The sequence below is a fragment of the Salvelinus sp. IW2-2015 genome, linkage group LG13 (assembly GCF_002910315.2).
Source record: "Salvelinus sp. IW2-2015 linkage group LG13, ASM291031v2, whole genome shotgun sequence".
Lineage (NCBI taxonomy): Eukaryota > Metazoa > Chordata > Actinopteri > Salmoniformes > Salmonidae > Salvelinus > Salvelinus sp. IW2-2015.
Window position 1 is genome coordinate 23,177,702 of NC_036853.1, and position 27,296 is coordinate 23,204,997.

General features: G+C 41.9%; 1 protein-coding gene across 1 annotated transcript; it reads right to left on the reverse strand.

Moving 5' to 3' along the window:
- Positions 1-1,667: 1,667 nt before the first annotated feature.
- On the reverse strand, positions 1,668-23,372 carry LOC111971561 (GTP-binding protein REM 2). The gene is made up of 5 exons (XM_023998394.2): positions 23,084-23,372; positions 21,749-22,064; positions 21,428-21,501; positions 9,262-9,439; positions 1,668-7,217 (listed from the first exon to the last, which is right to left on the reverse strand). The coding sequence occupies exons 1-5, from the start codon at positions 23,135-23,137 to the stop codon at positions 6,925-6,927; spliced, it is 915 nt and encodes a 304-aa protein (XP_023854162.1). The 5' UTR covers positions 23,138-23,372; the 3' UTR covers positions 1,668-6,924.
- Positions 23,373-27,296: the final 3,924 nt, after the last annotated feature.

The window sequence follows — 27,296 nt, forward strand, 5'->3', positions numbered from 1 at the left end:
TTAATCATAGTCTCAATTTTGCCCCACACATTGAATATAGTTGCAGAATCCCTGTAATCCTAGATTCAGATCATTCAGGTGAGAGAAAACATCACCCAGATAGGCCAGTCGTGTGAGAAACTCGTCATCATGCAAGCGGTCAGACAAGTGAAAACTATGGTCAGTAAAGGAAACTTTAAGCTCGTCTCTCAATTTAAAATAAACACGTCAATACTTTGCCCCTTGATAACCAGCGCACTTCTGTATGTTGTAAAAGCATTACATGGTCACTGCCCATGTCATTGCATAGTGCAGAAAATACACAAGAGTTCAGGGGCCTTGCTTTAACAAAGTTAACCTTTTTCACTGTAGTGTCCAAAACATATTTCAAGCGATCAGGCATTCCTTTGGCAGCAAGAGCCTCTCGGTGGATGCTGCAGTGTACCCAAGTGGTGTCGGGAGCAACTGCTTGCCCACACGTTACCACTCCACTATGTCTCCCTGTCATGGCTTTTGCTCCATCAGTACAGATACCAACACATCTTGACCACCAAAGTCCATTTGATGTCACAAAGCTGTCCAGTACTTAAAAAAATATCCTCTCCCGTTGCCCTGGTTTCCAGTGGTTTGCAGAAGAGGATATCTTCCTTAATTGACAAACCATAAACGTTACAGACATATACCAGGAGCTGTGCCAGGCCCGCCACGTCTGTTGACTCATCCAGCTGTAATGCATAGAATTCACTGGCTTGTATGCGAAGCAGTAATTGTTGAAACAAAACATGCCAATTTGAAAAATAAGCCACAGGAGTTTATTGAGCGAGAATTAAGACGACTTTCGAGTAGTAAGACATGTATCAAAGCAGCATATACCAGTAATAAGAAGGGGATAGAAGCGTCTTATATGGTGAGCTAACAAGTGGCTAGGACAGGCAGCACCCTACTATTGTGGAGGACTTAGGTCCAACGTCCCTGTCTGTTATTCGATGCTTTCCCGGGTAAGGAGGCAGTAGCTCTTCGGCTGCATCAGATTCACAAATGTCAGTTTCCATGCTAGCTGGGCTAACAACAAATGTAGAATTACTGATCTTAGCATTGGATGGGCTCGTGGAAGCAGAACAACTTGTGTCATCGACAGGTGCAGGTGTAGTACTGCTGAAAGTAGCAGTACTACCAGTAGAGCTGGTATGTGTCTCTATGGACGTGGGCCTTACTTTTTTAACCATTTTTGAGCAAACGGAATGAGCAGCAGCTACATTTTGCTACATACAAACCATTAGTGGAATTCCTGCGAGAGAGTAACGGTTAATGTGATTGAATGTTAATTATTTGACTAGGCTACCTGTATTTTTGACATTGTGTTGTTATTTCGCTGAACACTAGATGGTTTAATTTGATTTTTGGCAGTGAAATGAGGCTACTCAGGTGAGAAAAAAACCTGAAAATATAAATGGACTGTTTGAAAATGTGAAGACATTTAAAAAAATTAAAAATTAAAAAAAATTGCTTTGGCGTACCCCCGACGGCATTGCGCGTACCCTAGTTTGGGAATACCTGCACTAGGGAATGTAGCACCGGTGTCTCCCTRGCAGACCTTCACCGAGATGCTCCAAATGTGGAATCACTGATCAAGTTCATGATGCCAAATTGTTGTGGAAATTCTTACACAGGGACACTCAAAGTCAATATTAAATTAATCACTCTTTATTGTCAGCAAGCTGGAGAGTTCACAGTCAAACTTAGATGCATAAAGTAGTGGTCTGAAGTGAGCTCTAAAACAGCGTTACTTACATAGAGCCTTATATACGGCTACCTAAACCTACATAAACATGATTCATTGGATTGGTTCCTACATGGGACTGGCTCCGTCTCAGATCTTAACTTAACTTCTTTGGGATAGGGGGTGGTATTTTGACATCCGGATGAAAAGCATGCCCAAAGTAAACTGCCTGCTACTCAGGCCCAGAAGCTAGGATATGCATATAATTGATAGATTTGGATAGGAAACACTCTAAAGTTTCTATAACTGTTAAAATAATGTCTGTGAGTAAAACAGAACTGAAATGGCAGGCGAAACCCCGAGGACAAACCATCCCCCCCAAAAAATTAATCCTACCACTGTTTCCAATGACAGTCATGTTTATTATGAGGCGAAGTCCTCCCAGATTGCAGTTCCTAGGGCTACCACTAGATGTCAACAGTCTTTAGAAAGAGTTCCAGGCTGGTTTTTGGAAAAATGAGCCAGAAATTATAGTTTTTCTAGGTGGCTCCCATTTTGGCTATAGTGTTTCCAAGCGCGTGAATGAGAGCGCGTTCTTTGGTATTTTTCTCCGGTAAAGACAATAACGATTCTCCGTCTTAAATGTTATCGTCTATTTGCGTATTAGGGTACATAAGGTTTGATTATAAATGTTGATTGACTTGTTTGGATAAGTTTATTGGTAACGTTTGGGATTCATTTTGTATGCATTTTGAAGGAGGAAACCGAGTGGATTAGTGACTGAAGCGCGCCAGCTAAACTGAGTTTTTATGTATATAAAGAAGGACTTTATCGAATAAAAGGACCATTTGTAATGTAACTGAGACCTTTTGGAGTGCCAACAGAAGAAGATCTTCAAAGGTAAGGCATATATTATATCGCTATTTCTGACTTTCGTGTCGCAACTCCCTGGTTGATTTGTTATGCATTTGTGTGCGGGGCGCTGTCCTCAGATAATCGCATGGTTTGCTTTCGCCGTAAAGCCTCTTTGAAATCTGACACGGCGGCAGGATTAACAACAAGTTAAGCTTTATTTTGATGTATTGCACTTGTGATTTCATGAAAGTTTAATATTTATAGTAATTTAATTTGAATTTGGCGCTCTGCCATTTCACCGGATGTTGGCCAGGTGGGACGCTACCGTCCCACGTATCTGTAAGAAGTTTTAATGAACATATTTTGGGCGTTCTGCCAGATCGTCCTCCGGAAGGGGCCATGATGCACTCCGCCCCTCCTATCTTGACCAGACACAGGCAGGAACCAAGGATTGTTTTATGACACCAAAGATAAGATGCACAAAATACAATTTCCTTCACAAGTACACTAAAGAAATGTGAGTTATTTGATCCTTGTGATCTGTGAACTGACAATTAAACAACTGTAGGTAAGTATAAAAATATATCCACATAATTTCCCTGCCTCATGATGCATGAGTGAAGGAGGCTTTGTTGCGAAATAGGAAGCTGATTCTAGATTTAACTTTGGATTGGAGATGCTTAATGTGAGTCTGGAAGCAGAGTTTACAGTCTTGCCAGACACCTAGATATTTATAGTTACAGCCAGCAGCACAGTTACAGTCACCAAAGCTCTGGATAACATGAAAACAGCCTAACCAGCTCTGCTAGGGTAAGTAAAATGGTCAGAGTTTGGGTGGCGGCTAAAGCTTAAGAGAGTGTGAATGATGCTGGATGGGTGTAGACAAAGAAGAGGACTCTAGTAGGTACCAAAACATTCAAAGGCCATTTTCTCAATAGTGAGGTTACAAGTTTATCAACTTTCAAAGCAGAAATACTTCCCCATTGTTCCTCAAATGCAGTATATGATATACCATTTTGTAACTCTGTGTCTCTGCTTTTATCCAATGTAAAAAACACAATTTCAAATTTTGATACAGACCAAATCCATTCCAAACACCGGCTTTGGGGGCATTATCACTTAAATATTTAACTGACTTCAGGTGTTACCGTGGAGTGGTCCGTTTATGATAAAAACACATTTGTAAGTGGAAATCACTTTATATCATTAGATGTGATTGAAATTTGGCATTTATCTGAGTTGACTGCAATGTTTATGACAACTAGACAGTTATTTTCAGATTAGTTGGCAGTTGGGCAGTGACTTTGTCAAGTGACTGAATTTCTTGCTTGGTGACTCAGCGGTGGCTTGCAGCATGTACAATGATTAGATGACAAACTGTCTTTTTCGATATTGTTTCTCATATTAAATTAAGAAAATACTTGTACAAGCCACCTTCCTATGATAGACTTTGGCAATGTAATGTATTGCATATGCATGCTGCTGCTTCCACATTACATATTCAATCTTCACAGTTTATCATATGTGCTCTTTTATTACTAATGGGTCTCACCCACCATTGTGTCTTACACCAGAGTGTAGGCTGGACCTCACTAACCACAAGAAGGTTACAGCACTGGTATCTGGCCATTCTTCAGAAGCCTCTCCTTTTCTATGAAATGTAGCAGCTTTCAGACACGTTCACAGGATAGGCTATTTCTCAAAATCTCACATCGATGCACAGACATTGGAAAACCAGTGTTTTGCTTTTAAGGCCTATGGTCCTGCAATAACCTACAGGGTGAATTGAGACTGGACAGTATGAATTCAGGGCCTTGATTAAGAGCTTGTTTGTGGAGTAATGTAATTGTTTCGATCTCCATTTTGGACTGTTCCACACTTTGATTAGAAACCTTGTTATGTATCGGCCAGCTTCATCACGCAACATATCTGCAGTGGTTGTTTTTAATTTACATTAGTCTTGAGTGAAAATGGTACCATTTTAAGACAAAACAGTATGCTGGTTCAGTGTGTTATCTGCCTATGTTCCAGTGATGTAAAGTACTAAAGTAAAAATACTTTAAAGTACAACTTAAGTAATTTTTTGTACTTTACCTTACTTTTCATATTTTTTTTACAACTTTTACTTTTACTTCACTACATTCCTAAAGAAAAGTATGTAGTTTTTACTCTATTCATTTTTCCTGACACCCAAAAGTAATGATTACATTCTGAATGATTTGCGGGACAGGAAAATTATCCCATTCATGCACTTAACAAGAAAACATCTTTGGTCATTCCTACTGCCTCTGATCTGGCAGATTCACTAAACACAAATGCTTCATTTGTAGATTATGTCTGAGTGTCGGAGTTTGCCCCTGGCTATCCTTAATAAACAACATTTAAAAAAATGTTTTGGTACTTTTACATTTGATACTTAAGTATATTTAAAACCAAATACTTTTAGACTTTTTTCTCAAGTAGTATTTTACTGGGTGACTTTAACTTTTACTGGAGTCATTTTCTATTAAGGTATCTTTACTTTTACTAAAGTATGACAATTGGGTACTTTTTACACTATTGCCAGTATCCATTTTCCACCCCCACTGCTCCCAGGCAGGGGTTTGGATCCAGGGGAATGAGTCACAGTGAAAATATTATTTCATGCCACCATTTAAAGGGGGGGATTTTTTCCAATTCTGTTTCTCCCTGATTACAGCAGTGTTCTCCACTTCTCTTTGATGAGGTCCATGAAAATGATATGATGACCCATGATGATATACTCTGTTTCAATGCTTGCTCTTCAATAGTGTGGGTGTGAGTGGGAATGAAAGGAGAGTGGAGTAAAGGGTGGTAGAGTGATGTTGTGGGATACTGTTATCTGACAAAGTCCTCTTCTCAACAATAAACGTAAACACATTCGGAAATCTCATTCACTCCCCTTCAAGTGTACCCCAATTTTGTATGGGAAAATGTTGAACACAAATGCATATGGCACAAAGATTATAGGTCTCCTTGACAACAGTAACCTGGCAACGATAACTCTACATACAATAAATCCTGGCTGCATTCTCCATCCCCTCCCTCCTTCTCTCTTATGCCCTCTCTAAGTTTAGTCTCTCTCTGTCTCTCGCTCTGGCCCTTTCTCTACCCCTTCTCTGTATCCCCATGGATATAAGATTGTCTGTATACTCAAAAAAGCAAGTGAAGAGCTCACGAAAATAATCAAAACTATGTAATATCAGGGCTGCTACTTCGACTGCCCTATTGCACCTGTCCTGGAAACCTACGGGTAACTGCCAAAAGAAAGGAAACCCCAACATAAAGTGTGATAAGACGTTAATAGGGCACCAGAACAGCTTCAATGCAGCTGCAACGTGTCTTGGCATAGATTCTACAAGTGTCTGGAACTCTACTGGAGGGATTCTTACACGAGAAATTCCATAATTTGGTGTTTTATTAATGGTGGTGGAAAATGCTGTCTCTGGCGTAGCTCCAGAATATCCTATAAGTGTTCAATAGGTTGAGATCTGGTGACTGAGACACACACAAACACCCTTTAAAGCCCCACACTCATTTGAGGCCCCTCTTTCAAAGTCACTAAAATCTCCTTCTAGCCATGGTAGCCAAAATAATGGGCATCTGGACATTTTTATACATGACCCTAAGCATGATGGGATGTTAATCGCTTAATTAACTCAGGAACCATACGTGTGGAAGCAACTGCTTTCAATATACTTTGTATCACTCATTTACTCAAGTGTTTCCTTTACTTTGGCAGTTACGTGTATTTCTACAATGCGAAGAGCCTTCAGGGAAGTTTCTGCACTATAAAGTCTCTCAACTGTAACAGAACACAGAGACAAATACATAGATAAAAATAGTCACCTTCCTTTCTCATGACTTCTATAACTATTTTATTTGATCCTCAATGAAATCACATGGGAATAGAGGTGGATAATCAATTCCACCACTACAGTATGATGCTTTGTGTTGTATTTACAGGTGTTCAACAGCTAATGGATGGTTTTCTATCTATCACCTATGGCTCTCTAGTACAACATTTTTACATGAATAAACCCAGAAACATCCATCTCTTCTTTAATGCCATTCTCTCTTCCTGCTCTTCTCTGCTTTATGCATGTGTCATCCCCCACAACTGTATCCTCTTCCCATCACTCTCTTTTACACTCACACATTGACACTCACTTTTCTCATTACCATAATTTACCTCTTCGAATCCATCTCTATTTTGCGATTACTTACATCTTATTTCCCTCTTGCTTTTTCTAGCCACCCCTCTCTCTTTCTAGCCACCACTCTCTCTTTCTAGCCACCCCTCTCTCTTTCTAGCCAACCCTCTCTCTTTCTATCCCTTCCATCATCCCTGATCACAGGGCACCCAGGTCATGGCAGGACCGGGACTTTTGTCTAAAGAACTTGCCCCCGTCTCGTTCCCTCTCGCGGGGGTAGCGTGGGACCAGGCTAGTGAGGAAACGCTTGGCACGGTGGGTGATGCTCTCCCGGCCGCCAGCCATGTCGTGCCCACAGGCCCCTGGAGGCACCGGGCTGAGGCCCCTGGCTAACCTCACAGCATACTCCAGGAGCTCTGCCGTGCGGTGATCCAGAGAGGCGGACATCTCTACATATAGACAGTCAAACAGAGAAGCGCTGGTGAGGGCCTCTGAGAGAAGAGAGAAAAAGGGAGACGATGATGAGGGAAAAAGAAAGACACCCATAAGCACAGTTGTCAGTGGGAAACACATTTTGGATGAGAACATTTTGGGTGGGTACACAGTGATGTGCTGGTGTCACAGGTTCATCCATATTAGTTACATGATAAAGCACCTCTTATTATGTCATTGTCCTGTGACTCAGCCCAGGTCCTCTCTGGTTGACATCAGATATACTTCAATATCCCTGCCTCTATGGATTTATTGTGTCATTACAGACTAGTATTCCCAGGACAAATACACACACATTGAAAGCATTTATTAAAAATACGTTTTAAGCACATATAAATGTCACGACTTCCGCCGAAGTCGGTCCCTCTCCTTGTTCAGGCGGCGTTCGGCGGTCGACGTCACCGGTCTTCTAGCCATCGCCGATCCACTTATCATCTTCCATTTGCTTTGTCTGTTTTCTACACACCTGGGGTCTATTCCCTAATTACATGTTCATTATTTAACCCTCTGTTTCCCACATGTTAGTGTGCGTGTTTATTGATTGTTCATGTCGGTACTTGTCGGCTGGTTATGTTTGCCGGGTTATGTATTTACGCCCGTTATTTTCGAGTGACCGGTATTTCTCCGCACCTTGAGTATTGTCTGTATACTGGTGCTGTCGTGGAATTAAATACCTTGTACACTCATTTCTGCTCTCCTGCGCCTGATTCACTGCACCAGTTACCCACCGCCTGACAATAAAAGATAGAGTGCAAGACAGAGATCCCGGGAATGAGACGCCAGACGATGAAAGATGGTGAGAAGCAAATACCCTAATTGGTCCTAATTAAAACTGTGTTTGTTATTAGAGTTGAAGAGAGGAAGAGAGGTATGGTAAATGTTTTTTTCTCTCCTGAGGGAGATTTCAACCGATGCCTGTGAAAGCAATTCATCAGAATGCCTTACTCTCTGCCTCAGGCCTACTCAGACAAAGGCTCTTGGCTCTGAGATTACATAACACTGAATCCAAAAACGTCTAGGTCTGAAGAACTGCATTCTGGAGAAACACTTATCACACAGAGACGGGTGGGGGTGAAATGGAGAAAGTTTGAAAGAACAAAAGTTTTGTGTGTTATAGGTTGAGGGAACCAAACAGCCGAGCTCAGGCTGTTCTTCTGAACACACCACACAGCCATATCCTCAGTTGATATGTACGTTTAGATGAATAGGGTGTGTGTTCTCAGTATCTCATGCACAGTTCTCAGCATGCACATCCCCTCCCCCCATACTCCCACACTGCACTGCAGCTGAAGCGCTGTGCCACTTTCCGTCTGTATTCCTGTAAATCTCCCCCCACAGCAGTACCCTGCAGAGATACAGTATAGAACTCAACCTGACAACACACAGGGTGGAGATGGCAGGCAGGAATAAGGCAATGAGAGGAGAGAGCATCTATAGGGATAGATAATCTATAGGGAAAGGTATAGGGAGAGATAATCTATAGGGAAAGGTATAGGGAGAGATAATCTTTAGGGAAAGGTATAGGGAGAGATAATCTTTAGGGAAAGGTCAAATCAAATCAAAGTTTATTTGTCACGTGCGCCGAATACAACAGGTGTAGACCTTACAGTGAAATGTGTGTGTGTGTGTGTGTGTGTGGTGGTGTGGTGTGTGTGTGTGTGGTGTGTAGGTAAGTAAAGAAATAAAACAACAGTAAAAAGACATTTGAAAATAACAGTAGCAAGGCTATATACAGACACTGGTTAGTCAGGCTTATTGAGGTAATATGTACATGTAGGTATGGTTAAAGTAACTATGCATATATGATAAATAGAGAGTAGCAGTAGTGTAAAAAGAGGGGTTGGCGGGTGGTGGGACACAATGCAGATAGCCCGGTTAGCCAATGTGCGGGAGCAAAGGGAAAGATATAGGGAGAGATAATCTTTAGGGAAAGGTATCCGCTAGGACAGTGCAGGTTATACAAAGCATCTTAAGGTTGCAGAGACAATGGGGGACATCATTCCATCGCAGTCCTGTAACAAAGAGAGGGCCAAGCTGCCTCACCTTGAGTGCTGACCTCACGTGAACGGACCAGGTCGCTCTTGTTGCCCACGAGGATGATGGGAGTTTGCGGTTGCGTCTCCCTGAGGAGGAGGCGGAGTTGGGCGGTGCGGTGGAAACTCCGCCTGTCCGTCACAGAGAACACCAGGACACACACCTCACACTGGAGATCAGACAGGTCCTGAGAGAGAGAGAGAGATCACCACAATCATACCACTTTACCTTCCATTTTGTCATATGAATTTCAATAATAATACACTCCTATTTATAAGAAAGGCCATACTTGTACTTGTATAGAACAACCAAATCTACACTATATATATAAAAGTATGTGGACACCCCTTCAAATGAGTGGTTTTGTCTATTTCAGCCACACCTGTTGCTGACAGGTGTATAAAATCGAGCACACAGCCATGCCATCTCCCTAGACAAACATTGGCAGAATGACCTTACTGAAGAGCTCAGTTACTTTCAACGTGGCACCGTCACAGTATGCCACCTTTCCAACAAGTCAGTTTGTCAAATTTCTGCCCTTCTAGATCTGCCCCGGTCAACTGTAAGTACTCCTATTGTGAAGTGGAAACGTATAGGAGCAACAACGGCTCAGCTGCAAAGTGGTAGGGCACATAAGCTCACAGAATGGGACCGGTGAGTGCTAAAGTGCATAAAAATCGCCTGTCCTCGGTTGCAACACTCACTACCGAGTTCCGAAACTGCCTCTGGAAGCAACGTCAGCACAAGAACTGTTCGTTGGGAGCTTCATGAAATGGGTTACCATGGCCGAGCAGCTGCTCACAAGCCTAAGATCACCATGCACAATGCCAAGCGTCGGCTGGAGTGGTGCAAAGCTCGCCGCCATTGGACTCTGGAGCAGTGGAAACGCGTTCTCTGGAGTGATGAATCACGCTTCACCATCTGGCAGTCTGACGGACAAATCTGGGTTTGGCGGATGTCAGGAAAACACTACCTGCCCGAATGCATAGTGCCAACTGTATGGTATGGTGGAGGAGGAATAATGGTCTGGGACTGTTTTTCATGGTTCGGACTAGGCCCCTTAGTTCCAGTGAAGGGAAATCTTAACGCTACAGCATAAAATGACATGCTAGATGATTCTGTGCTTTCAACTTTGTGGAAACAGTTTGGGTAAGGCCCTTTCCTGTTTCAGCAAGTCAATGGCCCCGTGCAGAAAGCAAGGTCCATACAGAAATGGTTTGTCGAGATCGGTGTGGAAGAACTTGACTGGCCTGCACAGAGCCCTAACCTCAACTCCATCGAATACCTTTGGGATGAATTGGAAGGCTGACAGCGAACAAGGCCTAATTTCCCAACATCTGTGCCCGACCTCACTATGCTCTAGTGGCTGAAGTCCCTGCATCAATGTTCCAACATCTAGTGGAAATCCTTTCCAGAAGAGTGGAGGCTGTTACAGCAGCAAAGGGGGGACCAACTCCATATTAATACCCATTATTTTGGAATGAGATGTTCGACAAGCAGGTGTCCACATACTTTTGGTCATGTAGTGTATATGTTATTCCTATGAATAAGAAAGCGGTTAACCCTGCTGCCAGGTTTCTAAATGATAGGAACATTTGGCTACACATATTTTTATGTGTCTTAAAACTTCTTATGGCTCAAATCCCGTTACAGGGATCGATTTGACAACAGCCAGTGAGTGCAGGGCGCCAAATTCAAACAACAGAAATCTCATAATTAAAATTTCTCAAACATACAAGTATTATACACCATTTTAAAGATAAACTTGTTGTTAATCCCACCACAGTGTCCGATTTCAAAAAGGCTTTACGACGAAAGCATACCATGCGATTATGTTAGGTCAGCGCCTAGTCACAGAAAAACACAGCCATTTTCCAGCCAAAGAGTGGAGTCACAAAAAGCAGAAATAGAGAGAAAATGAATCACTAACCTTTGATGATCTTCATCAGATGGCACTCATAGGACTTCATGTTACACAATACATGTATGTTTTGTTAGATAAAGTTCATATTTATATCCAAAAATCTCAGTTTACATTGGCGCGTTATGTTCAGTAATGTTTTAACTCCAAAACATCCGGTGATTTTGCAGAGAGCCACATCAATTTACAGGGATACTCATCATAAACGTTGATGAAAGATACAAGTGTTATGCATAGAATTAAAGATATACTTCTCCTTAATTCTTATGGCTGCATCCCGCTACCGGGATCGATATGACAACAGCCAGTGAAAGTGCAGGGCGCCAAATTCAAACAACAGAAATCTCATAACTAAAAATCCTCAAACATACATGTGTTATATATCATTTTAAAGGTAATCTTGTTGTTAATCCCACCAAAGTGTCCGATTTCAAATATGCTTTTCAGCGAAAGCACTACAAACGATTATGTTAGGTCACCACCAAACCACAATAAGCACAGCCATTTTTCCAGCGAAAGATAGCTTTCACAAAAAGCAGAAATAGAGATAAAATTAATCACTAACCTTTGATTATCTTCATCAGATGACACTCATAGGACTTCATGTTACACAATACATGCATGTTTTGTTTGATAAAGTTCATATTTATAACAAAAAATCTGAGTTTACATTGGCGCGTTACATTCACTAGTTCCAAAAACATCAAGTGATTTTGCATAGCCACATCGTTTCAACAGAAATACTCATCATAGGGCCTCCCGGGTGGCGCAGTGGTCTAGAGCACTGCATCGCAGTGCTATGCTGCGCCACCAGAGTCTGGGTTCGCGCCCAGGCTCTGTCGCAGCCGGCCGCGACCGGGAGGTCCGTGGGGCGACGCACAATTGGCTTAGCGTCGTCCGGGTTAGGGAGGGTTTGGCCGGTAGGGATATCCTTGTCTCATCGCGCTCCAGCGACTCCTGTGGCGGGCCGGGCGCAGTGCGCGCTAACCGAGGGGGGCGGGTGCACGGTGTTTCCTCCGACACATTGGTGCGGCTGGCTTCCGGGTTGGAGNCACATTGGTGCGGCTGGCTTCCGGGTTGGAGGCGCGCTGTGTTAAGAAGCAGTGCGGCTTGGTTGGGTTGTGCTTCGGAGGACGCATGACTTTCGACCTTCGTCTCTCCCGAGCCCGTACGGGAGTTGTAGCGATGAGACAAGATAGTAATTACTAGCGATTGGATACCACGAAAATTGGGGAGAAAAGGGGATAAAAAATTTAAAAAAGAGAAAAAAAGAAATACTCATCATAAATGTAGATCATCAGAATGCAGTCCTAGGAATCCCAGGTCCACAATAAATGCTTGATTTGTTATTTATGTCCAATTAGCTACTTTGGTTAGCGCGTTTGGAAAAACAATTCCAAAGTCACAAAGCGCGTCCACTATAACGTGACGAAATGTCCAAAAGTTCCGTAACAGTCACTAGAAAKATGTCAAACGATGTACTGAATCAATCTTTAGAATGTTGTTAACATACATCTTGAATAACGTTCCAACCGGAGAATTAGATTGACTTCAGATGAGCGGTGGAACGGAGGTCCTCCTCATGTGAATGCGCATGTGAAAGCATGGTCAGCTCGTGGCAGTGATTACTCATTCCTGTCTCCTTCGGCCCCCCTTCACATTAGAGTCATCAGACAAAGTTCTATTGACTGTTGACATCTAGTGGAAGCCGTAGGAAGTGAAAACTCATCAATATCTCGCTGTAATTTCAATGAGAGCTTGGTTGAAAATCTGCCACCTCAGAAAAAATTCAAACAGGAAGTGGAACTTCTCAGGTTTTTGCCTGCCATATGAGTTCTGTTATACTCACAGACATTATTTTAACAGTTTTGGAAACTTTAGAGTGTTTTCTATCCAAATCGACTAATTATATGCATATTCTAGCTTCTGGGCCTGAGTAACAGGCAGTATACTTTGGGCACGCTTTTCATCCAGACGTGAAAATACTGCCCCCTTGCATAAAGTGTGCACATTTTTAGAAACTTGTGAATGAGGGTCAGCAGCCACATTTCATTAGGGACAGATCGAACTTTACTGCGGTGGTCCAAAATAGGGAAGGGTTGTCTTACTTTTTTTTGTTGCTTTGGGGAGGGTTGTGTGTTTTTTTTATTGGGCACAGAGGAGGGAGGTTTCCCTGGTTTACATTTGCTCTTTTGAAGGACTTACTATATAAATTCTTCCATTGTAGACAAATGTCCTCATCTGCTTGCATGCGCCTCCCCTATAACAAGGTGATTTGGTATTTCCCTTATGCACTACAATTCAAACGCATGCTAACTTTTACTACACCACAGGTCTATATCTTCTACCAGTCTAACTTTCTATCCTGCCCTCTATCCAGATCTGCAATAGGCTAACTAGCAACCATACATAAAAGCTGCATACATTTTTTACCTTAATTTAACTAGGCAAGTCAGTTTAGAAAAAAATCTTATTTTCAATGACAGCCTAGGAACAGTGGGTTAACTGCCTTGTTCAGGGGTAGAGCGACATATTTTCACCTTGTCAGCTCGGGGATTCAATCTTGCAACCTTTCGGTTACTAGTCCAACGCTCTAACCACTAGGCTACCTGCCGAATCCACAAGAACAAATAGGAGTAGCTGATAGGCAGCAGAGAGCCCAGCTGCAACATTACACATGAAAGAAAAGTTAAGAGAAGAACAGTGAAGAACACTGGGGCCCCTCCTGTACTCCCTGTTCACCCACGACTATGTGACCAACACAAGTCCAACACCATTATCAAGTTCACTGACGAAACGAAGGTGTTAGGCAATGATAAGTCAGCCTACAGGGAGGTCAGTAACCTGGCAGTGTGGTGCCAGAGCAACAACCCTTCCCTCAACATCAGCAAGACCAAGGAGCTGATCGTGGACTACAGGAAAGGGGGGGTGAGCATGCCCCCATCCACATCGACGGGGCAGCAGTAGAGCAGGTAGACAGCTTCAAGTTCCTCATTGTCCAAATCACTAAAGACTTAAAATGGTCCAAACACACATGCAGTCATGAAGAAGGTGCGACAGTGTCTCTTCCCCCTCAGGAGGTTGAAAAAGTTTGGCATGGGCCCTCAAATCCTGAAAAGGTTCTACAGCTGTACCATTGAGAGCATATTGACTGTCTGCATCACTGCTTGGTATGGCAATAGCACCGCCCTCAATCGCATGGCGCTACAGAGGGTTGTGCGGACAGCTCAGTACATCACTGGGGCCGAGCTCCCTGCCATCCAGGACCTCTATATCAGGCGGTGTGAAAAGAAGGCCTGGAAAATCGTCAAAGACCCCAACCACACAAGACATAGATTATTTTCTCTGCTGCTTCACAGCAAGAGATAGCAGTGCATCAAATCTGACACAAACAGGCTCTTGAACAGCTTCTATCCCCAAGCAATACGACTGATAAAAAGATAACAAAATAGCTACACGGACTGAGTTTACCTTATATCTTTATTTACCTTTTATTTCCATATTTGTCTCTATGCACACTCACAGGGCTCTAACACACACAAACAATCACTCCATAATTTGCTCACTCACACATAATATGCACATACATTCATACCGACTGTACACACCTGCACAACCACTCACATGCAAGCTGCTGCTATTCTGTTTATCCTGTTGCCTAGTCCCCTTACCCCTATACATATCTACCTCCATCACTCCAGTATCCCTGCACATGTAAATATGGTATTGGATCTGACTTCTTCAATATTTCCTGTCTATAGTATACTTACTTTATTATGCGATTTATATTTCCTATTCTTATTTCTTGTGTGTGTTTTTTTCCTAGTAATACATTGCTATTGATTATTGCATTGTTGAGTTTTGAGTTTGCAAGAAAGGCATTTCACTGTAGTTGTGTATGTGACATTAAAACTTTAAACTTGAAGACAAGACACGCAGCTCAACAAGCTCCCCTACTGATTTTGTTTAGGGACAATACAATTATCCTACCTAGACTAGCCTACAACACCACAATGCCATGAATAATTGCATTATTGTTTTTAAGTGAGTACAAAATTCTAGAGATACGCTGTCTGTTGCAGATCATCATTCTCCCAAGTCGTCCTATAATAATGTGGCCACATATGCTCTAGGCAGGCCTAGTTATTCAGGAAAGCTTAAAGCAGGCTCTGCCTCCTCTCCAATTCAAGCGGCTAGTCCTGGCACACCTAGAACCTAATGCTTCAATATAGCTTAAATATTTGTCATTTAACTTTTAAAATGTATTACCTTTTATATTTGGCATAAACACAACCAGTCACAATGTTTAAATCTGATTAAGCGACATCAAAAAGTCTCCTGTAGGCATGTGCACGTTCGTCAATAATATAATTCCAGCATCCTCAAAATGACTTGACATTAACCAGGTTTCCATCCAACCTTTTAATGCCATTAAAGTACGTCAGACAAAAAATAGCACAACATCATGGGAAAGCATGCAGTTAGACTACAGATGAAATAAGTTATGATGAACTCCACAGGGTGGTGAAAGTGCACAGTGATAAGCTTGATGCTCCTTTCAATAAATATTGAGAGTCTTATTAGGGTAACATGATGATTGATGCTTGGCTGCCGTTTGAAAAATAATCTCACACTTTTGTCCATAATAATCTCATCATGTAGGCTATACCCACACTGTATCTGCGAGCTCTTGGCTAAAGTGGGCACATTTACTATACCTAAACAATTTTTTGGTGTGACAAAACCATCAGTAGGCACTAGAGTTGTAAACCCATTGAACGTTTATTTTTTTATTCGGTACAAGGGAATTTAACTGCAAAAGTTATTTGCAGATTTTAGAATATTCACATGGAAACCTGTCACTAATTGGATGAAAACCTAGCTATAGACACCAGTGGCGGTCGGTGCCTTTTAAGATGAGGGAGGATAATAAAAAATGTTTATGACCATGGCCTTATTTATATTACAGCATACTGAATGACTATCATTCATATTTCATTCACCCAGCTCAATGTAACATCGTCAGGTTTAGGCTACTACATGATATTCAAATGTTCCCTGTACTCATCATGAGGTTGCTACAACCTATCCTATGAATGAAAGTTTACAACGTAGGTGCACAGGTCGAGAGAATTATGAGTAATCAAGCTGTTAGACAGTGACACATTCAATACCGCCTTGCACACTCTTGCCTGCATCTAGCTGATCTGGGGTGTAATCATTAGTCCAAAAGTTGCAAACATGAGTTTCTACTGGACAAATTCAGTTGTTTATCCTTGTTTTGTTCCGTTTGCTTCCGTTTAAGACATTTTTTTCAACAGAATTGGCGCAATGAATACACCCCTGATCACACTCAAACACAGTTCATTTTCATACCAGGCACATACAAACAGCTTGTTGTATATATAATTCCTTCTCGCATCTATCTATGCCCTCTCCTCCTCTCACCTTTTTCCTTCGCATGTGGACTTCAGTGCCGAACACATCAGCTGTCTGTGACCAGGCGAAAAAACCTTTCTATGCTAAACCTTCATATCATGACTGCTAACTGCTACAAACAGCCTACATCGTTGTGACACCATAGTCAACATAGGCATAGCTACTAGAACTAAGGCGTTAGTAAACCCGCTACAATCATGTAGTACAGCGTAGTCAGTTTAGTGGTTACATCGGCGGGCCCAGGTGGCTATAAATTAATAAAGCCAAAAGCTTATGGAAGAGTTCCAGTGTTGGATTGACATAGCCCTCTAGCTAACATAGCATTCCTCTCTGTTTGAGCTGGGTGTTTGAGTATGCTAAACTAGCTAGCTGCATTTGACACTAGCTAAGTAGGTGAAAGTGAAAGTGTAACAATCTACTACGAAATATAGCTATCTTTGTTTTTCTCTCTCTCTCTCCCTCTCTCGCTTGCTTCTCCTTAACTTTAGAAGAAATTAATTTGTTCAAAACTGTTAAACTATTGTCTTTCTCTCTCTTTGAGTCAACTACCACATTTTATGCACTGCAGTGCTAGCTAGCTGTAGCTTATGCTTTCAATACTAGATTCATTCTCTGATCCTTTGATTGGGTGGACAACATGTCAGTTCATGCTGCAAGAGCTCTGATAGGTTGGAGGACATCCTCCAGAAGTTGTCATAATTCTATCTATGGAAGGGGGTGAGAACCATGAGCCTCCTAGGTTTTGTATTGAAGTAAATGTACCCAGAGGAGAACATAAGCTAGCTGTCCTCCGGCTACACCATAGTGCTACCCCGGCTACACCATAATGCTACCTCAGTGCAGCTGAGGCTACTGTAGACCTTCATTGCAAAACAGTGTGTTTTAATCAAATATTTGGTGACATGTGAATATATTTAGAATAGTTTTATCTAAAGATGATTATTTTTTTAATGTTCAACCATTTTATTTTTTATGAAATCCACTGAGGAGGAGCCTCCACTGATAGACACCCTAAAGACTCTGGCAAGTGCACTAGTCCAGTGTCACTTTGATTATGCCTGCACATCATGGTTCACCAGCAGCCCCAAACATCTAAACAATAAGCTACAGACCAGCCAAAACAAGCTTGTAAGAATTTTACTTAAACTCCCCACTCATACTCATCTGGAGGTTGAGCATTTTAAGCAGCTAGGCTTAGTCTGGTCCACATAATTATTACACCCTCAGTCCCCAGGTACCTATCCAACAATTTTTCATTTATTAAAGATGCCCACCAGCATAATACCAGAGCCAGAGACACTAATATTCATTGTTTTAAATATAAGAGTCTATCTGGTAAGAACATATTTTAACTACCACAGCAACTCAGAGCCATACCAACCATAACCACTTTTAAAAAGCATGTCAAAAGCTGGCTAATGTGTGAACAGTATAACATTTTTTTTCTCTGTATCTCTGTAATGTGTTTATATACTGTATATGTAATTGTGTTTGTAATTATGTAATAAATATGGACCATACTGGAAATAAGTCCCCGACTTTATTATGCAATCCCGGTCACTTTTAAAAATCTTTGTACTGTGTGTATATATTACAGGTCGACCGATTAATCGGAATGGCCGATTAATTAGGGCCGATTTCAAGTTTTCATAACAATCGGAAATCGGTAATTTTGGACGCCGATTTTGCCGATTTTTTTTTTTTACACCTTTATTTAACTAGGCAAGTCAGTTAAGAACACATTCTTATTTTCAATGACGGCCTAGGAACGGTGGGTTAACTGCCTTGTTCAGGTGCAGAACGACAGATTTTTACCTTGTCAGCTCAGGGATTCAATCTTGCAACCTTACGGTTAACTAGCCCAACGCTCTAACCACTTGCTTCACGAGGAGCCCGCCTGTTACGCGAATGCAGTAAGAAGCCAAGGTAAGTTGCTAGCTAGCATTAAACTTATCTTATAAAAAACAATCAATCAATCAATCATAATCCCTAGTTATAACTACACATGGTTGATGATATTACTAGTTTATCTAGCGTGTCCTGCGTTGCATATAATCGATGCAGTGCGCATTCGCGAAAAAGGACTGTCGTTGCTCCAACGTGTACCTAACCATAAACATCAATGCCTTTCTTAAAATCAATACACAAGTATATATTTTTAAACCTGCATATTTAGCTAAAAGAAATCTAGGTTAGCAGGCAATATTAACCAGGTGAAATTGTGTCACTTCTCTTGCGTTCATTGCACACAGAGTCAGGGTATATGCAACAGTTTGGGCCGCCTGGCTCATTGCGATCTAATTTGCCAGAATTTTACGTAATTATGACATAACATTGAAGGTTGTGCAATGTAACAGGAATATTTAGACTTATGGATGCCACCCGTTAGATAAAATATGGAACGGTTCTGTATTTCACTGAAAGAATAAACGTTTTGTTTTTGAGATGATAGTTTCCGGATTCTACCATATTAATGACCTAAGGCTCGTATTTCTGTGTGTTATTATGTTATAATTAAGTATATGATTTGATAGAGCAGTCTGACTGAGCGATGGTAGGCACCAGCAGGCTCGTAAGCATTCATTCAAACAGCACTTTCGTGCGTTTTGCCAGCAGCTCTTCGCAATGCTTCAAGCATTGCACTGTTTATGACTTCAAGCCTATCAACTCCCGAGATTAGGCTGGTGTAACCGATGTGAAATGGCTAGCTAGTTAGCGGGGTTCGCGCTAATAGCGTTTCAAACGTCACTCGCTCTGAGACTTGGAGTAGTTGTTCCCCTTGCTCTTCATGGGTAACGCTTCGAGGGTGGCTGTTGTCGATGTGTTCCTGGTTCGAGCCCAGGTAGCGGCGAGGAGAGGGATGGAAGCTATACAGTTACACTGGCAATACTAAAGTGCCTATAAGAACATCCAATAGTCAAAGGTAATGAAATACAAATCGTATAGAGAGAAATAGTCCTATAATTCCTATAATAACTACAACCTAAAACTTCTTACCTGGGAATATTGAAGACTCATGTTAAAAGGAACCACCAGCTTTCATATGTTCTCATGTTCTGAGCAAGGAACTTAAACATTAGCTTTCTTACATGGCACATATTGCACTTTTACTTTCTTCTCCAACACTTTGTTTTTGCATTATTTAAACCACATTGAACATGTTTCATTATTTATTTGAGGCTAAATTGATTTTATTGATGTATTATATTAAGTTAAAATAAGGGTTAATTCAGTATTGTTGTAATTGTCATTATTACAAATAAATAATCGGTATCGGATTTTTTTGGTCCTCCAATAATCGGTATCGGCGTTGAAAAAAATCATAATCGGTCGACCTCTAGTATATATATGTATTTTTTTTACTGATAAATAAAATCAATCAACCCAAATTGTGCAGCAACCATTTGATGACTGGAAAGTGACATCTATTACAGAACACCAAAAAGTTGAATGACATTCAGAGATTGTCAAGCCAAACCTTCGATACTGGGTAGGCCGACAAGGTAGGGAGGGATGTATTTTCTGTTTGTCAAGATTGACATAGTCTATTTATTGTGGCATTGAAAACGCAAACCATGATATTGAAGTGCCCGAATTCGGTATGCTTTGTTTATTGGTTCTGTGGTGCATTGTCACAGAAACTTGTTGGTAGAAAATGTGTTGCTTATATTTAAAAAAGTATAAATATCAATATCAAAATGTTGAAAATCAGATTCCCCCCTAGCTGATCATTGTCTGCAGCCGGCACTGATAGTAGTATAATGAAACAGGCAGGGAACCTTCAACCTTCTGGCCCATAGCCCTGACCGTGTGATTGTGTTTTTTCAAAAATGTCAAACAAATGATTGCATATTGTTCTGGTGGTTTGCAGTGAAAGTGTGCTGCCTGCAGCAGTCAAGACTGAAAGTGGAGCCCTGTGCTCTTTCATTCTATGATTCCCTGCTGCCTAGAGACAAATTACCATACCACACCAACTGGGAACCACGTCAATTACTGATGACACACGCAGAGAATACAATCACACACACACACACACACCACACACACACACACACACACACACACACCACACACACACACACACACACACACACACACACACACACACACACACACACACACACACACACACACACACCACACACACACACACACACACACACACACACTGGATGCCCTTCGAGTGAATCGTTCATAAGTCACTGAAAATGATTCAGGGACACTCAGTGAGAAAAGCTAAATTGTAATTCTAAAATCTGAATTTAAGATTTCACTCTTGAGACTGGACTGCATCAAAAGGCTAACTCATATTCTACTGAACATAATAGACAGAGCAGCATCACCAACATATCTTGGTCTCTCACACAAGACAACCAGAGAACAACGTTAGTGATGCAATTAGATAAACAGAATCGCAATAAAATAAATCTATATAAGGTCAACAAAAAGGAAAGACGCAAATTCACAAAATCTTGTTATTTCAGACTGGAGAGCTACTACAATACCCAACCCCCAGCTGGGTCAGGAACAGCAGAAGGAGAATATGTCCCCAGTACTGTACATCTGCTCAGCGAGCAGCTACCTCCCTTACACATCCATGAACACGTTTGAAGAATACCCAGGGCAACAGGGGTAAACTTGTGGAAAATAACATGATAAGAAGCTTCCAAGCCAGTCAATAATAGAGTCCCACAGGGGAAACTCCCCAGGGAAACTCCCACATTAAGAGTTAGTCCATGAGGAAAGACAAAGGGTAAGGAGTGGGAGAGAGAAGGCTGGGGTAGAGTGCGACCACAGATGTGCTGTTAGGCTCACCTGCCTCCAGTTGTCGTAGATAAGGATGGTGCAGTCCTCGTCGTCCACGGTAACAGTGTGCACATAGCCCTCCCCTGAGGGGGAGAGAGAGACATATCAGGGAAGTCTCAGGTGGGAGATGGTGGAAATAAGGTTTTCAGCTTACGTTTTTTTTTTACAAGACATACAAAATGTTGGGGTGATTTGCCCGGCACACATTTAACCTGTTAGTATCATAGGCCAATTTTTGTAAAAACAGTGGTCAGTCTGTGGGAAAACTAGACGGGTCACAAGCAGATGTTTCTTTCATATATTTTTGTCAACATCCAAACACCAATGCACCTTCAGAATCCACAGATGCAGTTCGATCCAAATCCCCAGCCAAGGCGATAGCAAGGCATGACTTGCCCACCCCATTCTGACCCAGCAGGGCAATTCGAAAGGGCCCTTCAGAGGGGGGTCTCCCCTCTACTGCTGAGGTGATGGTCTCATCCTTCGCCAGGCTGAAACTGATTGGAGGAGGAGAAGGTCCAGCCAACCCTGATGTCCAATCACAATCATCATGAACAGCTTCTTCCCGTCTGAGCTGGTGTTTGATTGGCAGAGGGGTACTTCCTCTGCGTAAAGGCGGGGCACTGGACAGAGTCATACTATCACACTAAAAGAGAGACAAATAAATAAATATACACAATATTTAAGCAATAATGCCCGAGAGGGTGTGGTATATGGCCAAGATACTGTACCACGGCTAAGGGCTGTTCTTAAGCACGATGCAAGGCGGAGTGCATTATTGCTATTATAAAATGGTTACCAACATAACTAGAACAGTAAAAAGTACTTTTTTGATTTACCCATGGCTTTCAGCCATTCAGCATTCAGGGCTCAAACCACCCAGTTTATAAATTCCCATATAACATGGACCAACCAGGCTCTGACTTTGAGTCCACATTTCCATCAGAATTCCACACTCTGTAGCAGCTTACCATACACACATACAATTGTATAGATAGCAAGGATTGTGATGTGGCTTCCATGTGCAATGCTGCGCAATGCTGCGGTACCTAGTATACTACCACATCCTCAGCTGTCTCCGGGAAAACTTGAACCAATTTGACTGTAATAGACAGTGGGCTAGTCACTCTGTGCCTGACATGTCATCACTTTTAGTGTGATCTGAAATAGAAAGCCCTAGTCACATACATTACATTATCTCACTCTGTGTCTATCCCCCTCATTATTAACATCTACACTGCTTCTGCCTCTCTCTACCCCCCTCTATATCTCTCCATCTCCCTTTCTAGCTTATATCTCTCGATGTATGTCTGTCTCTTTCTCTCTCACACAAGCACACACGCTCACACACAGGCTCACACACAGGCTCAAACACACACACACAAAGAGACGCAGAGCACCTTTAAGAACTGAATGGCCTCCTGCCCATGAACAATTTGATGTCAGTTACATTTGAAGCTCAAAGAATAAACAAAATCAATTAGAGCCCTTCTGTTATGTCATCAGCACTTCCCGCATCCGGTCACAACGCGTGCAAGCGATAGACGTTCTTGACAGATGTCTTGTGAGGCAAGCGTTAAGTAATGACATATTTGCATCCATATAAACTGTTAAAAAGGTACATGGTGGCTGCCCAGCACATTCTCTTTAAACATCCTCGCCTACCTTCACCAGTGTTTCCTCGATACTGATACTGTCTTTGAGCACATCTGTCGGCATCTGCAACTTGAAATACACCAGTCAGAAAGCGACTTTTAAGGAATCCCGAGTGTTTTCCCGCCCTCACACTCTTCTTACTCACGCGCTCTCTGCCTCAAGCCACACCAAAAACGGTTGTCTCTCTCTCTCTCTCTCTCTCTCATGCGCAATCACAAACACTACACGCACGCAGAGACTCTGCTACATTGGCAACTGAAAACACTTTTCTCTCCCCCACAGTGTGCTCTCTATACAGTAAATTCGGTCCTCCTGCAGTGTTTTACCCAATTCTCGCTCTTCTGCATTTATGACTCAATTAAATGACGTGTAATGGTCGTTGTCAGCTTTTCATTTTCTTAGACAAAATGTATTTAGGCTATTGACCTACATCTGCGTCGACTACATCTTCCGTGTAGAGAAAAGTTAATGCGAAAGAAGAAGCTAATTTTACTCCGCTCTAAATTACCTTTTGGATGCTCCAGGATAGTTACAGTAATAGGTTTACATTTCACCACTAGGGCGCAGCAGATTCGTTTTCTTTTCTCCAATAACTCTACCATGCATTGCTTTTTGTGTGCGCGCGCGTGCGTTTGTGTGTGCGTGTGTGTGTGTGTGCATCAGTTGCGGTCAGTGCCATTTAAGATTAGGGAGGACGATTTTTTTTATGAGCATGGCCTTATTTCTATTATATAATATTGGATGACGGTCATTCATATTCCATTCACTCAGCTCAATGTAACATCGATAGGTTTAGACTACTACATGATACTTGCATTTTCCCTATAGCCTAGCCCTCATGAGGTTGCAACCTAGCCTACTAATGAAAGTTTATAATGCACACTACCGTTCAAAAGTTTGGGGTAATTTAGAAATTTTCTTTTTTTTTAAAGATTTTTTTCTAGCGGATCTATGGTGTAATAATTAGTCCAAACAGTTGCAAACAAGAGTTTCTATTGGACAAATTCAGGAAGGTTTATCCCCGTTTCGTTTAAGAAACATTTTTCAACAGAATTGGTGGACCATTCTTGATACACACGGGAAACTGTTGAGCGTGAAAAACCTAGCAGCGTTGCAGGTCTTGACACAAACTGGTGTGCCTAGCACTTACTACCATACCACTTTCAAAGGCAGTTACATCTTTTGTCTTGCCCATTCACCCTCTGAAGGGCACCCATACACAATCCATGTCTCAATTGTCTCAAGGCTTAAAAATCCTTTGTTAACTTGTCTCCTCCCCTTCATCTACACTTATTAAAGTGGACTTAACAAGTAACATCAATAAGAGATCATAGCTTTCACCTGGATTCACCTGGTCAGTCTATGTCATGGAGAGAGCAGGTGTTCTTAATATTTTGTACACTCAGTGTATTTAGTATAGTTTTATCTAAAACTAATAACTTTTTTAGTGTTTCACTATTTTTATTTTTATGAAATTCACTGAGTAGGATGGTCCTCCCTTTCCTCCTCTGAGGAGCCTCCACTGATGTGCATGTTTAAGTCTTTGGGCATACAACCTACTACTACTGTACATGTGTTAATATTTGTGTGTTTCTGCGGTCACCTTATCCCTTGGGCAGTGAGGCTTGGCCTGATAACATCTAAATTCTAACATATTCTCTCTCTCTCTCTCTCTCTCTCTCTCTCTCTCTCTCTCTCTCTCTCTCTCTCTCTCTCCTCTCTCTCCTCTCTCTCTCTCTTTCTGCTCTCTCTCCTCTCTCTCTCTCTCTCCCTCTCTCTCTCTCTCTCTCTCTTCTCTCTCTCTCTCTCTCTCTCTCTCTCTTCTCTCTCTCTCTGCTCCTCTCTCTCTCTCTCTCTCTCTCAATCTATGTTTGCTCGCTGCTCTCTCCTTTGTTCCAGCTGTCTGTCTCTCTTTCTCTCTGTTTCTCTCCTCTCATATGATCTAAATCTCTAGCGTTCAGCGGCGAAATTAGTGATCTGGAAGCCCCAGGCAAATGCCAGTCTAATAAAGCCATGGCAACTGCCTGTTTAACAAACAGTGGGCCCACCACATGGATTGGCATAAAATTCCATTGCGGACCGACATGGTAGGCTACACCCCGGTCTTTTTTTGTGTTTTACAAATGGTAGGCCTACCACATAGATGGGCATTCCTAAAATTACATTTCAGGTAACACTGTAGGCTATAGGCCTACTTCAGCAAGCACCTAATCTTTATTACATTTTTTGCAGACTATGTTTAGTTTAGATTTTATCCAGTCTGGACCAGCCTTTATTTGCTCCAAACATAGATTTCTTTAAATTACATCTTTTCAACTTTTATTCAGAACTGTAAATTAACTTAATTTCAACTTCCGAAAAATATTTATTTTCAACGTCTGGAAAATATTTATTTTCACCTTTCATTCAGAACCTAAACCTTCAACGTCTGGAYAAATAAGTATTTTAGACATCTTTCCAAAGTCATTTTGCTTAATGGGACTATTCTAGTAGGGGTGGCAATTATTTTGTCTCACCTAGTGCGGCAGAATGGCCAGGAACCAGGGGAGGGTTCTTGAAATGTATCATCCAGTCAAACCCAGCGGACCACTCAAACCGTTTTTGCAATACAAAATTCTCCACATCTCCAAGGGAGGCGTGACAGCGAAGTGATTTTGGATGTATTTTAAGATAACCATACCAAGGATAATTTAGCTATTTGAGTTAAAATTGTAGGACCCCTGTAGGTATAAAAAAATATATAAAAACGATTTGATGAAACATTGAATTTGGCCTTATTGCTATTAGCCTATAGAAACGCATTGAATAACAGATTCATTCATGGAAAAATCAATAGTTAAAAATGTAATCAAAAGGAAGTATGTTTTGACGTGTCTGTCTTGTATCTGAGAGATATAAAACAGCACATTCATTTTTCGGCCCAGTAACTTCAGGGCCTCCCGAGTGGTCCAGCGGTCTAAGGCACTGCATCGCAGTGCTTGAGGTGTCACTACAGAACTGGGTTCAGCTGGCCATGACTGGGAGATGAGTTGGAGAACAAGGCGTGAGGCGGCGCACAATTGACGGCGCACAATTGGCCAAGGGTCATCTGGGTTAGGGGAAGGTTTGGCCGGCCGGGATTTCCTTGTCCTTGTTCCTCTAGTGACTCCTTGTGGCGGGCTGGGTGCATGTAAGCTGACTTCGGTCGCCAGCTGGACATTGTTTCCTCTGACACATTGGTGCGGCTGGCTTCTGGGTCAAGCAACCAGTGTGTCGAGAAGCAGTGCGGCTTGGCAGGGTCGTGATTTGGAGGACGCATGGCTCTTGACCTTCGCCTCTCCCGAGTCAGTAGGGGTTGCAGCGATGGGACAAGACAGTAACTACCAATTGGATGTCACGAAAAAAGGGGTAAAAAAAAAACATATGTATCTCTAGCTTAAACAGACAGATTTTTTATTTTTTATTATTATTTCTCAAGTGGAGCTTGGGGGGGCCTCAAGCGGAGAAATTATTTGTATATTATTTTGTATATTTTTATATATCTATTTTTTTTTTTTATTCCCAGCTCATGAGGCCCCTTGATGATGTCAATTGCCTTTTCTGCCTAATGGTAAGTCCACCAGTGCTAGTGTCTGTTTCCCGTCTCTCTCTATCCCGCTCTCTGTAAAGATAATAATAAAACACATTTACATTTTTCACCTTGAATATTTTCTAGCTGAGATTGTACGAATGTGAATTCATTTACGCATCACTGGAAACTGTGTGTATTTTAACATATGTGTTGTGTGCCTGCCTGAATGTGAGTGTGAGTGGCTGTGTGTAACTGTGAGTGGGGTGAGTGTTCATGTAACTCTGTGTACGTCCTCTCCACACAATGCTACAATGGACTCCGGCAGTGAGCAGTCAGGGCGCTATTATAGCCCTAATCCTGTCCCTATTATACATGCCAGAGAGTGAGCGAGAGACACAGAGAGGGAGGCAGGGCCAAGGGTGAGGTCATCCCAAACAGAGCTCAACCAGGGTCACTGCCTCTCTATAGATGGACACAGAATGACAGAGAGATAGAGGGAGAGAGAGATGGAAGAGCGGATGAAGTAAATAGAACAGGTCTACAGGAGATTGGAAAAGTGGGAGGGACAGAGAAGGGATAGAGAGAGGGATTACTAGGTGTTTAAAGCACAAGTGAAACGGAGACAAAGAGAGAAATTCTGAGAAATAGTGGAAAAGAAACATAGCTACCAAG

What these genes read in the sequence shown, in the direction of transcription:
- LOC111971561 (XM_023998394.2), bottom strand. Translation starts at nt 23,137, where the DNA reads ATGCCGACAGATGTGCTCAAAGACAGTATCAGTATCGAGGAAACACTG. An exon ending in TCTACGACAACTGGAGGCAG is followed by an intron (nt 9,440 to 21,427) that starts GTGAGCCTAACA and finishes TCTCTCTCTCAG; the next exon opens with GACCTGTCTGATCTCCAGTG. An exon ending in ACGTGAGGTCAGCACTCAAG is followed by an intron (nt 7,218 to 9,261) that starts GTGAGGCAGCTT and finishes CTCTTCTCTCAG; the next exon opens with AGGCCCTCACCAGCGCTTCT.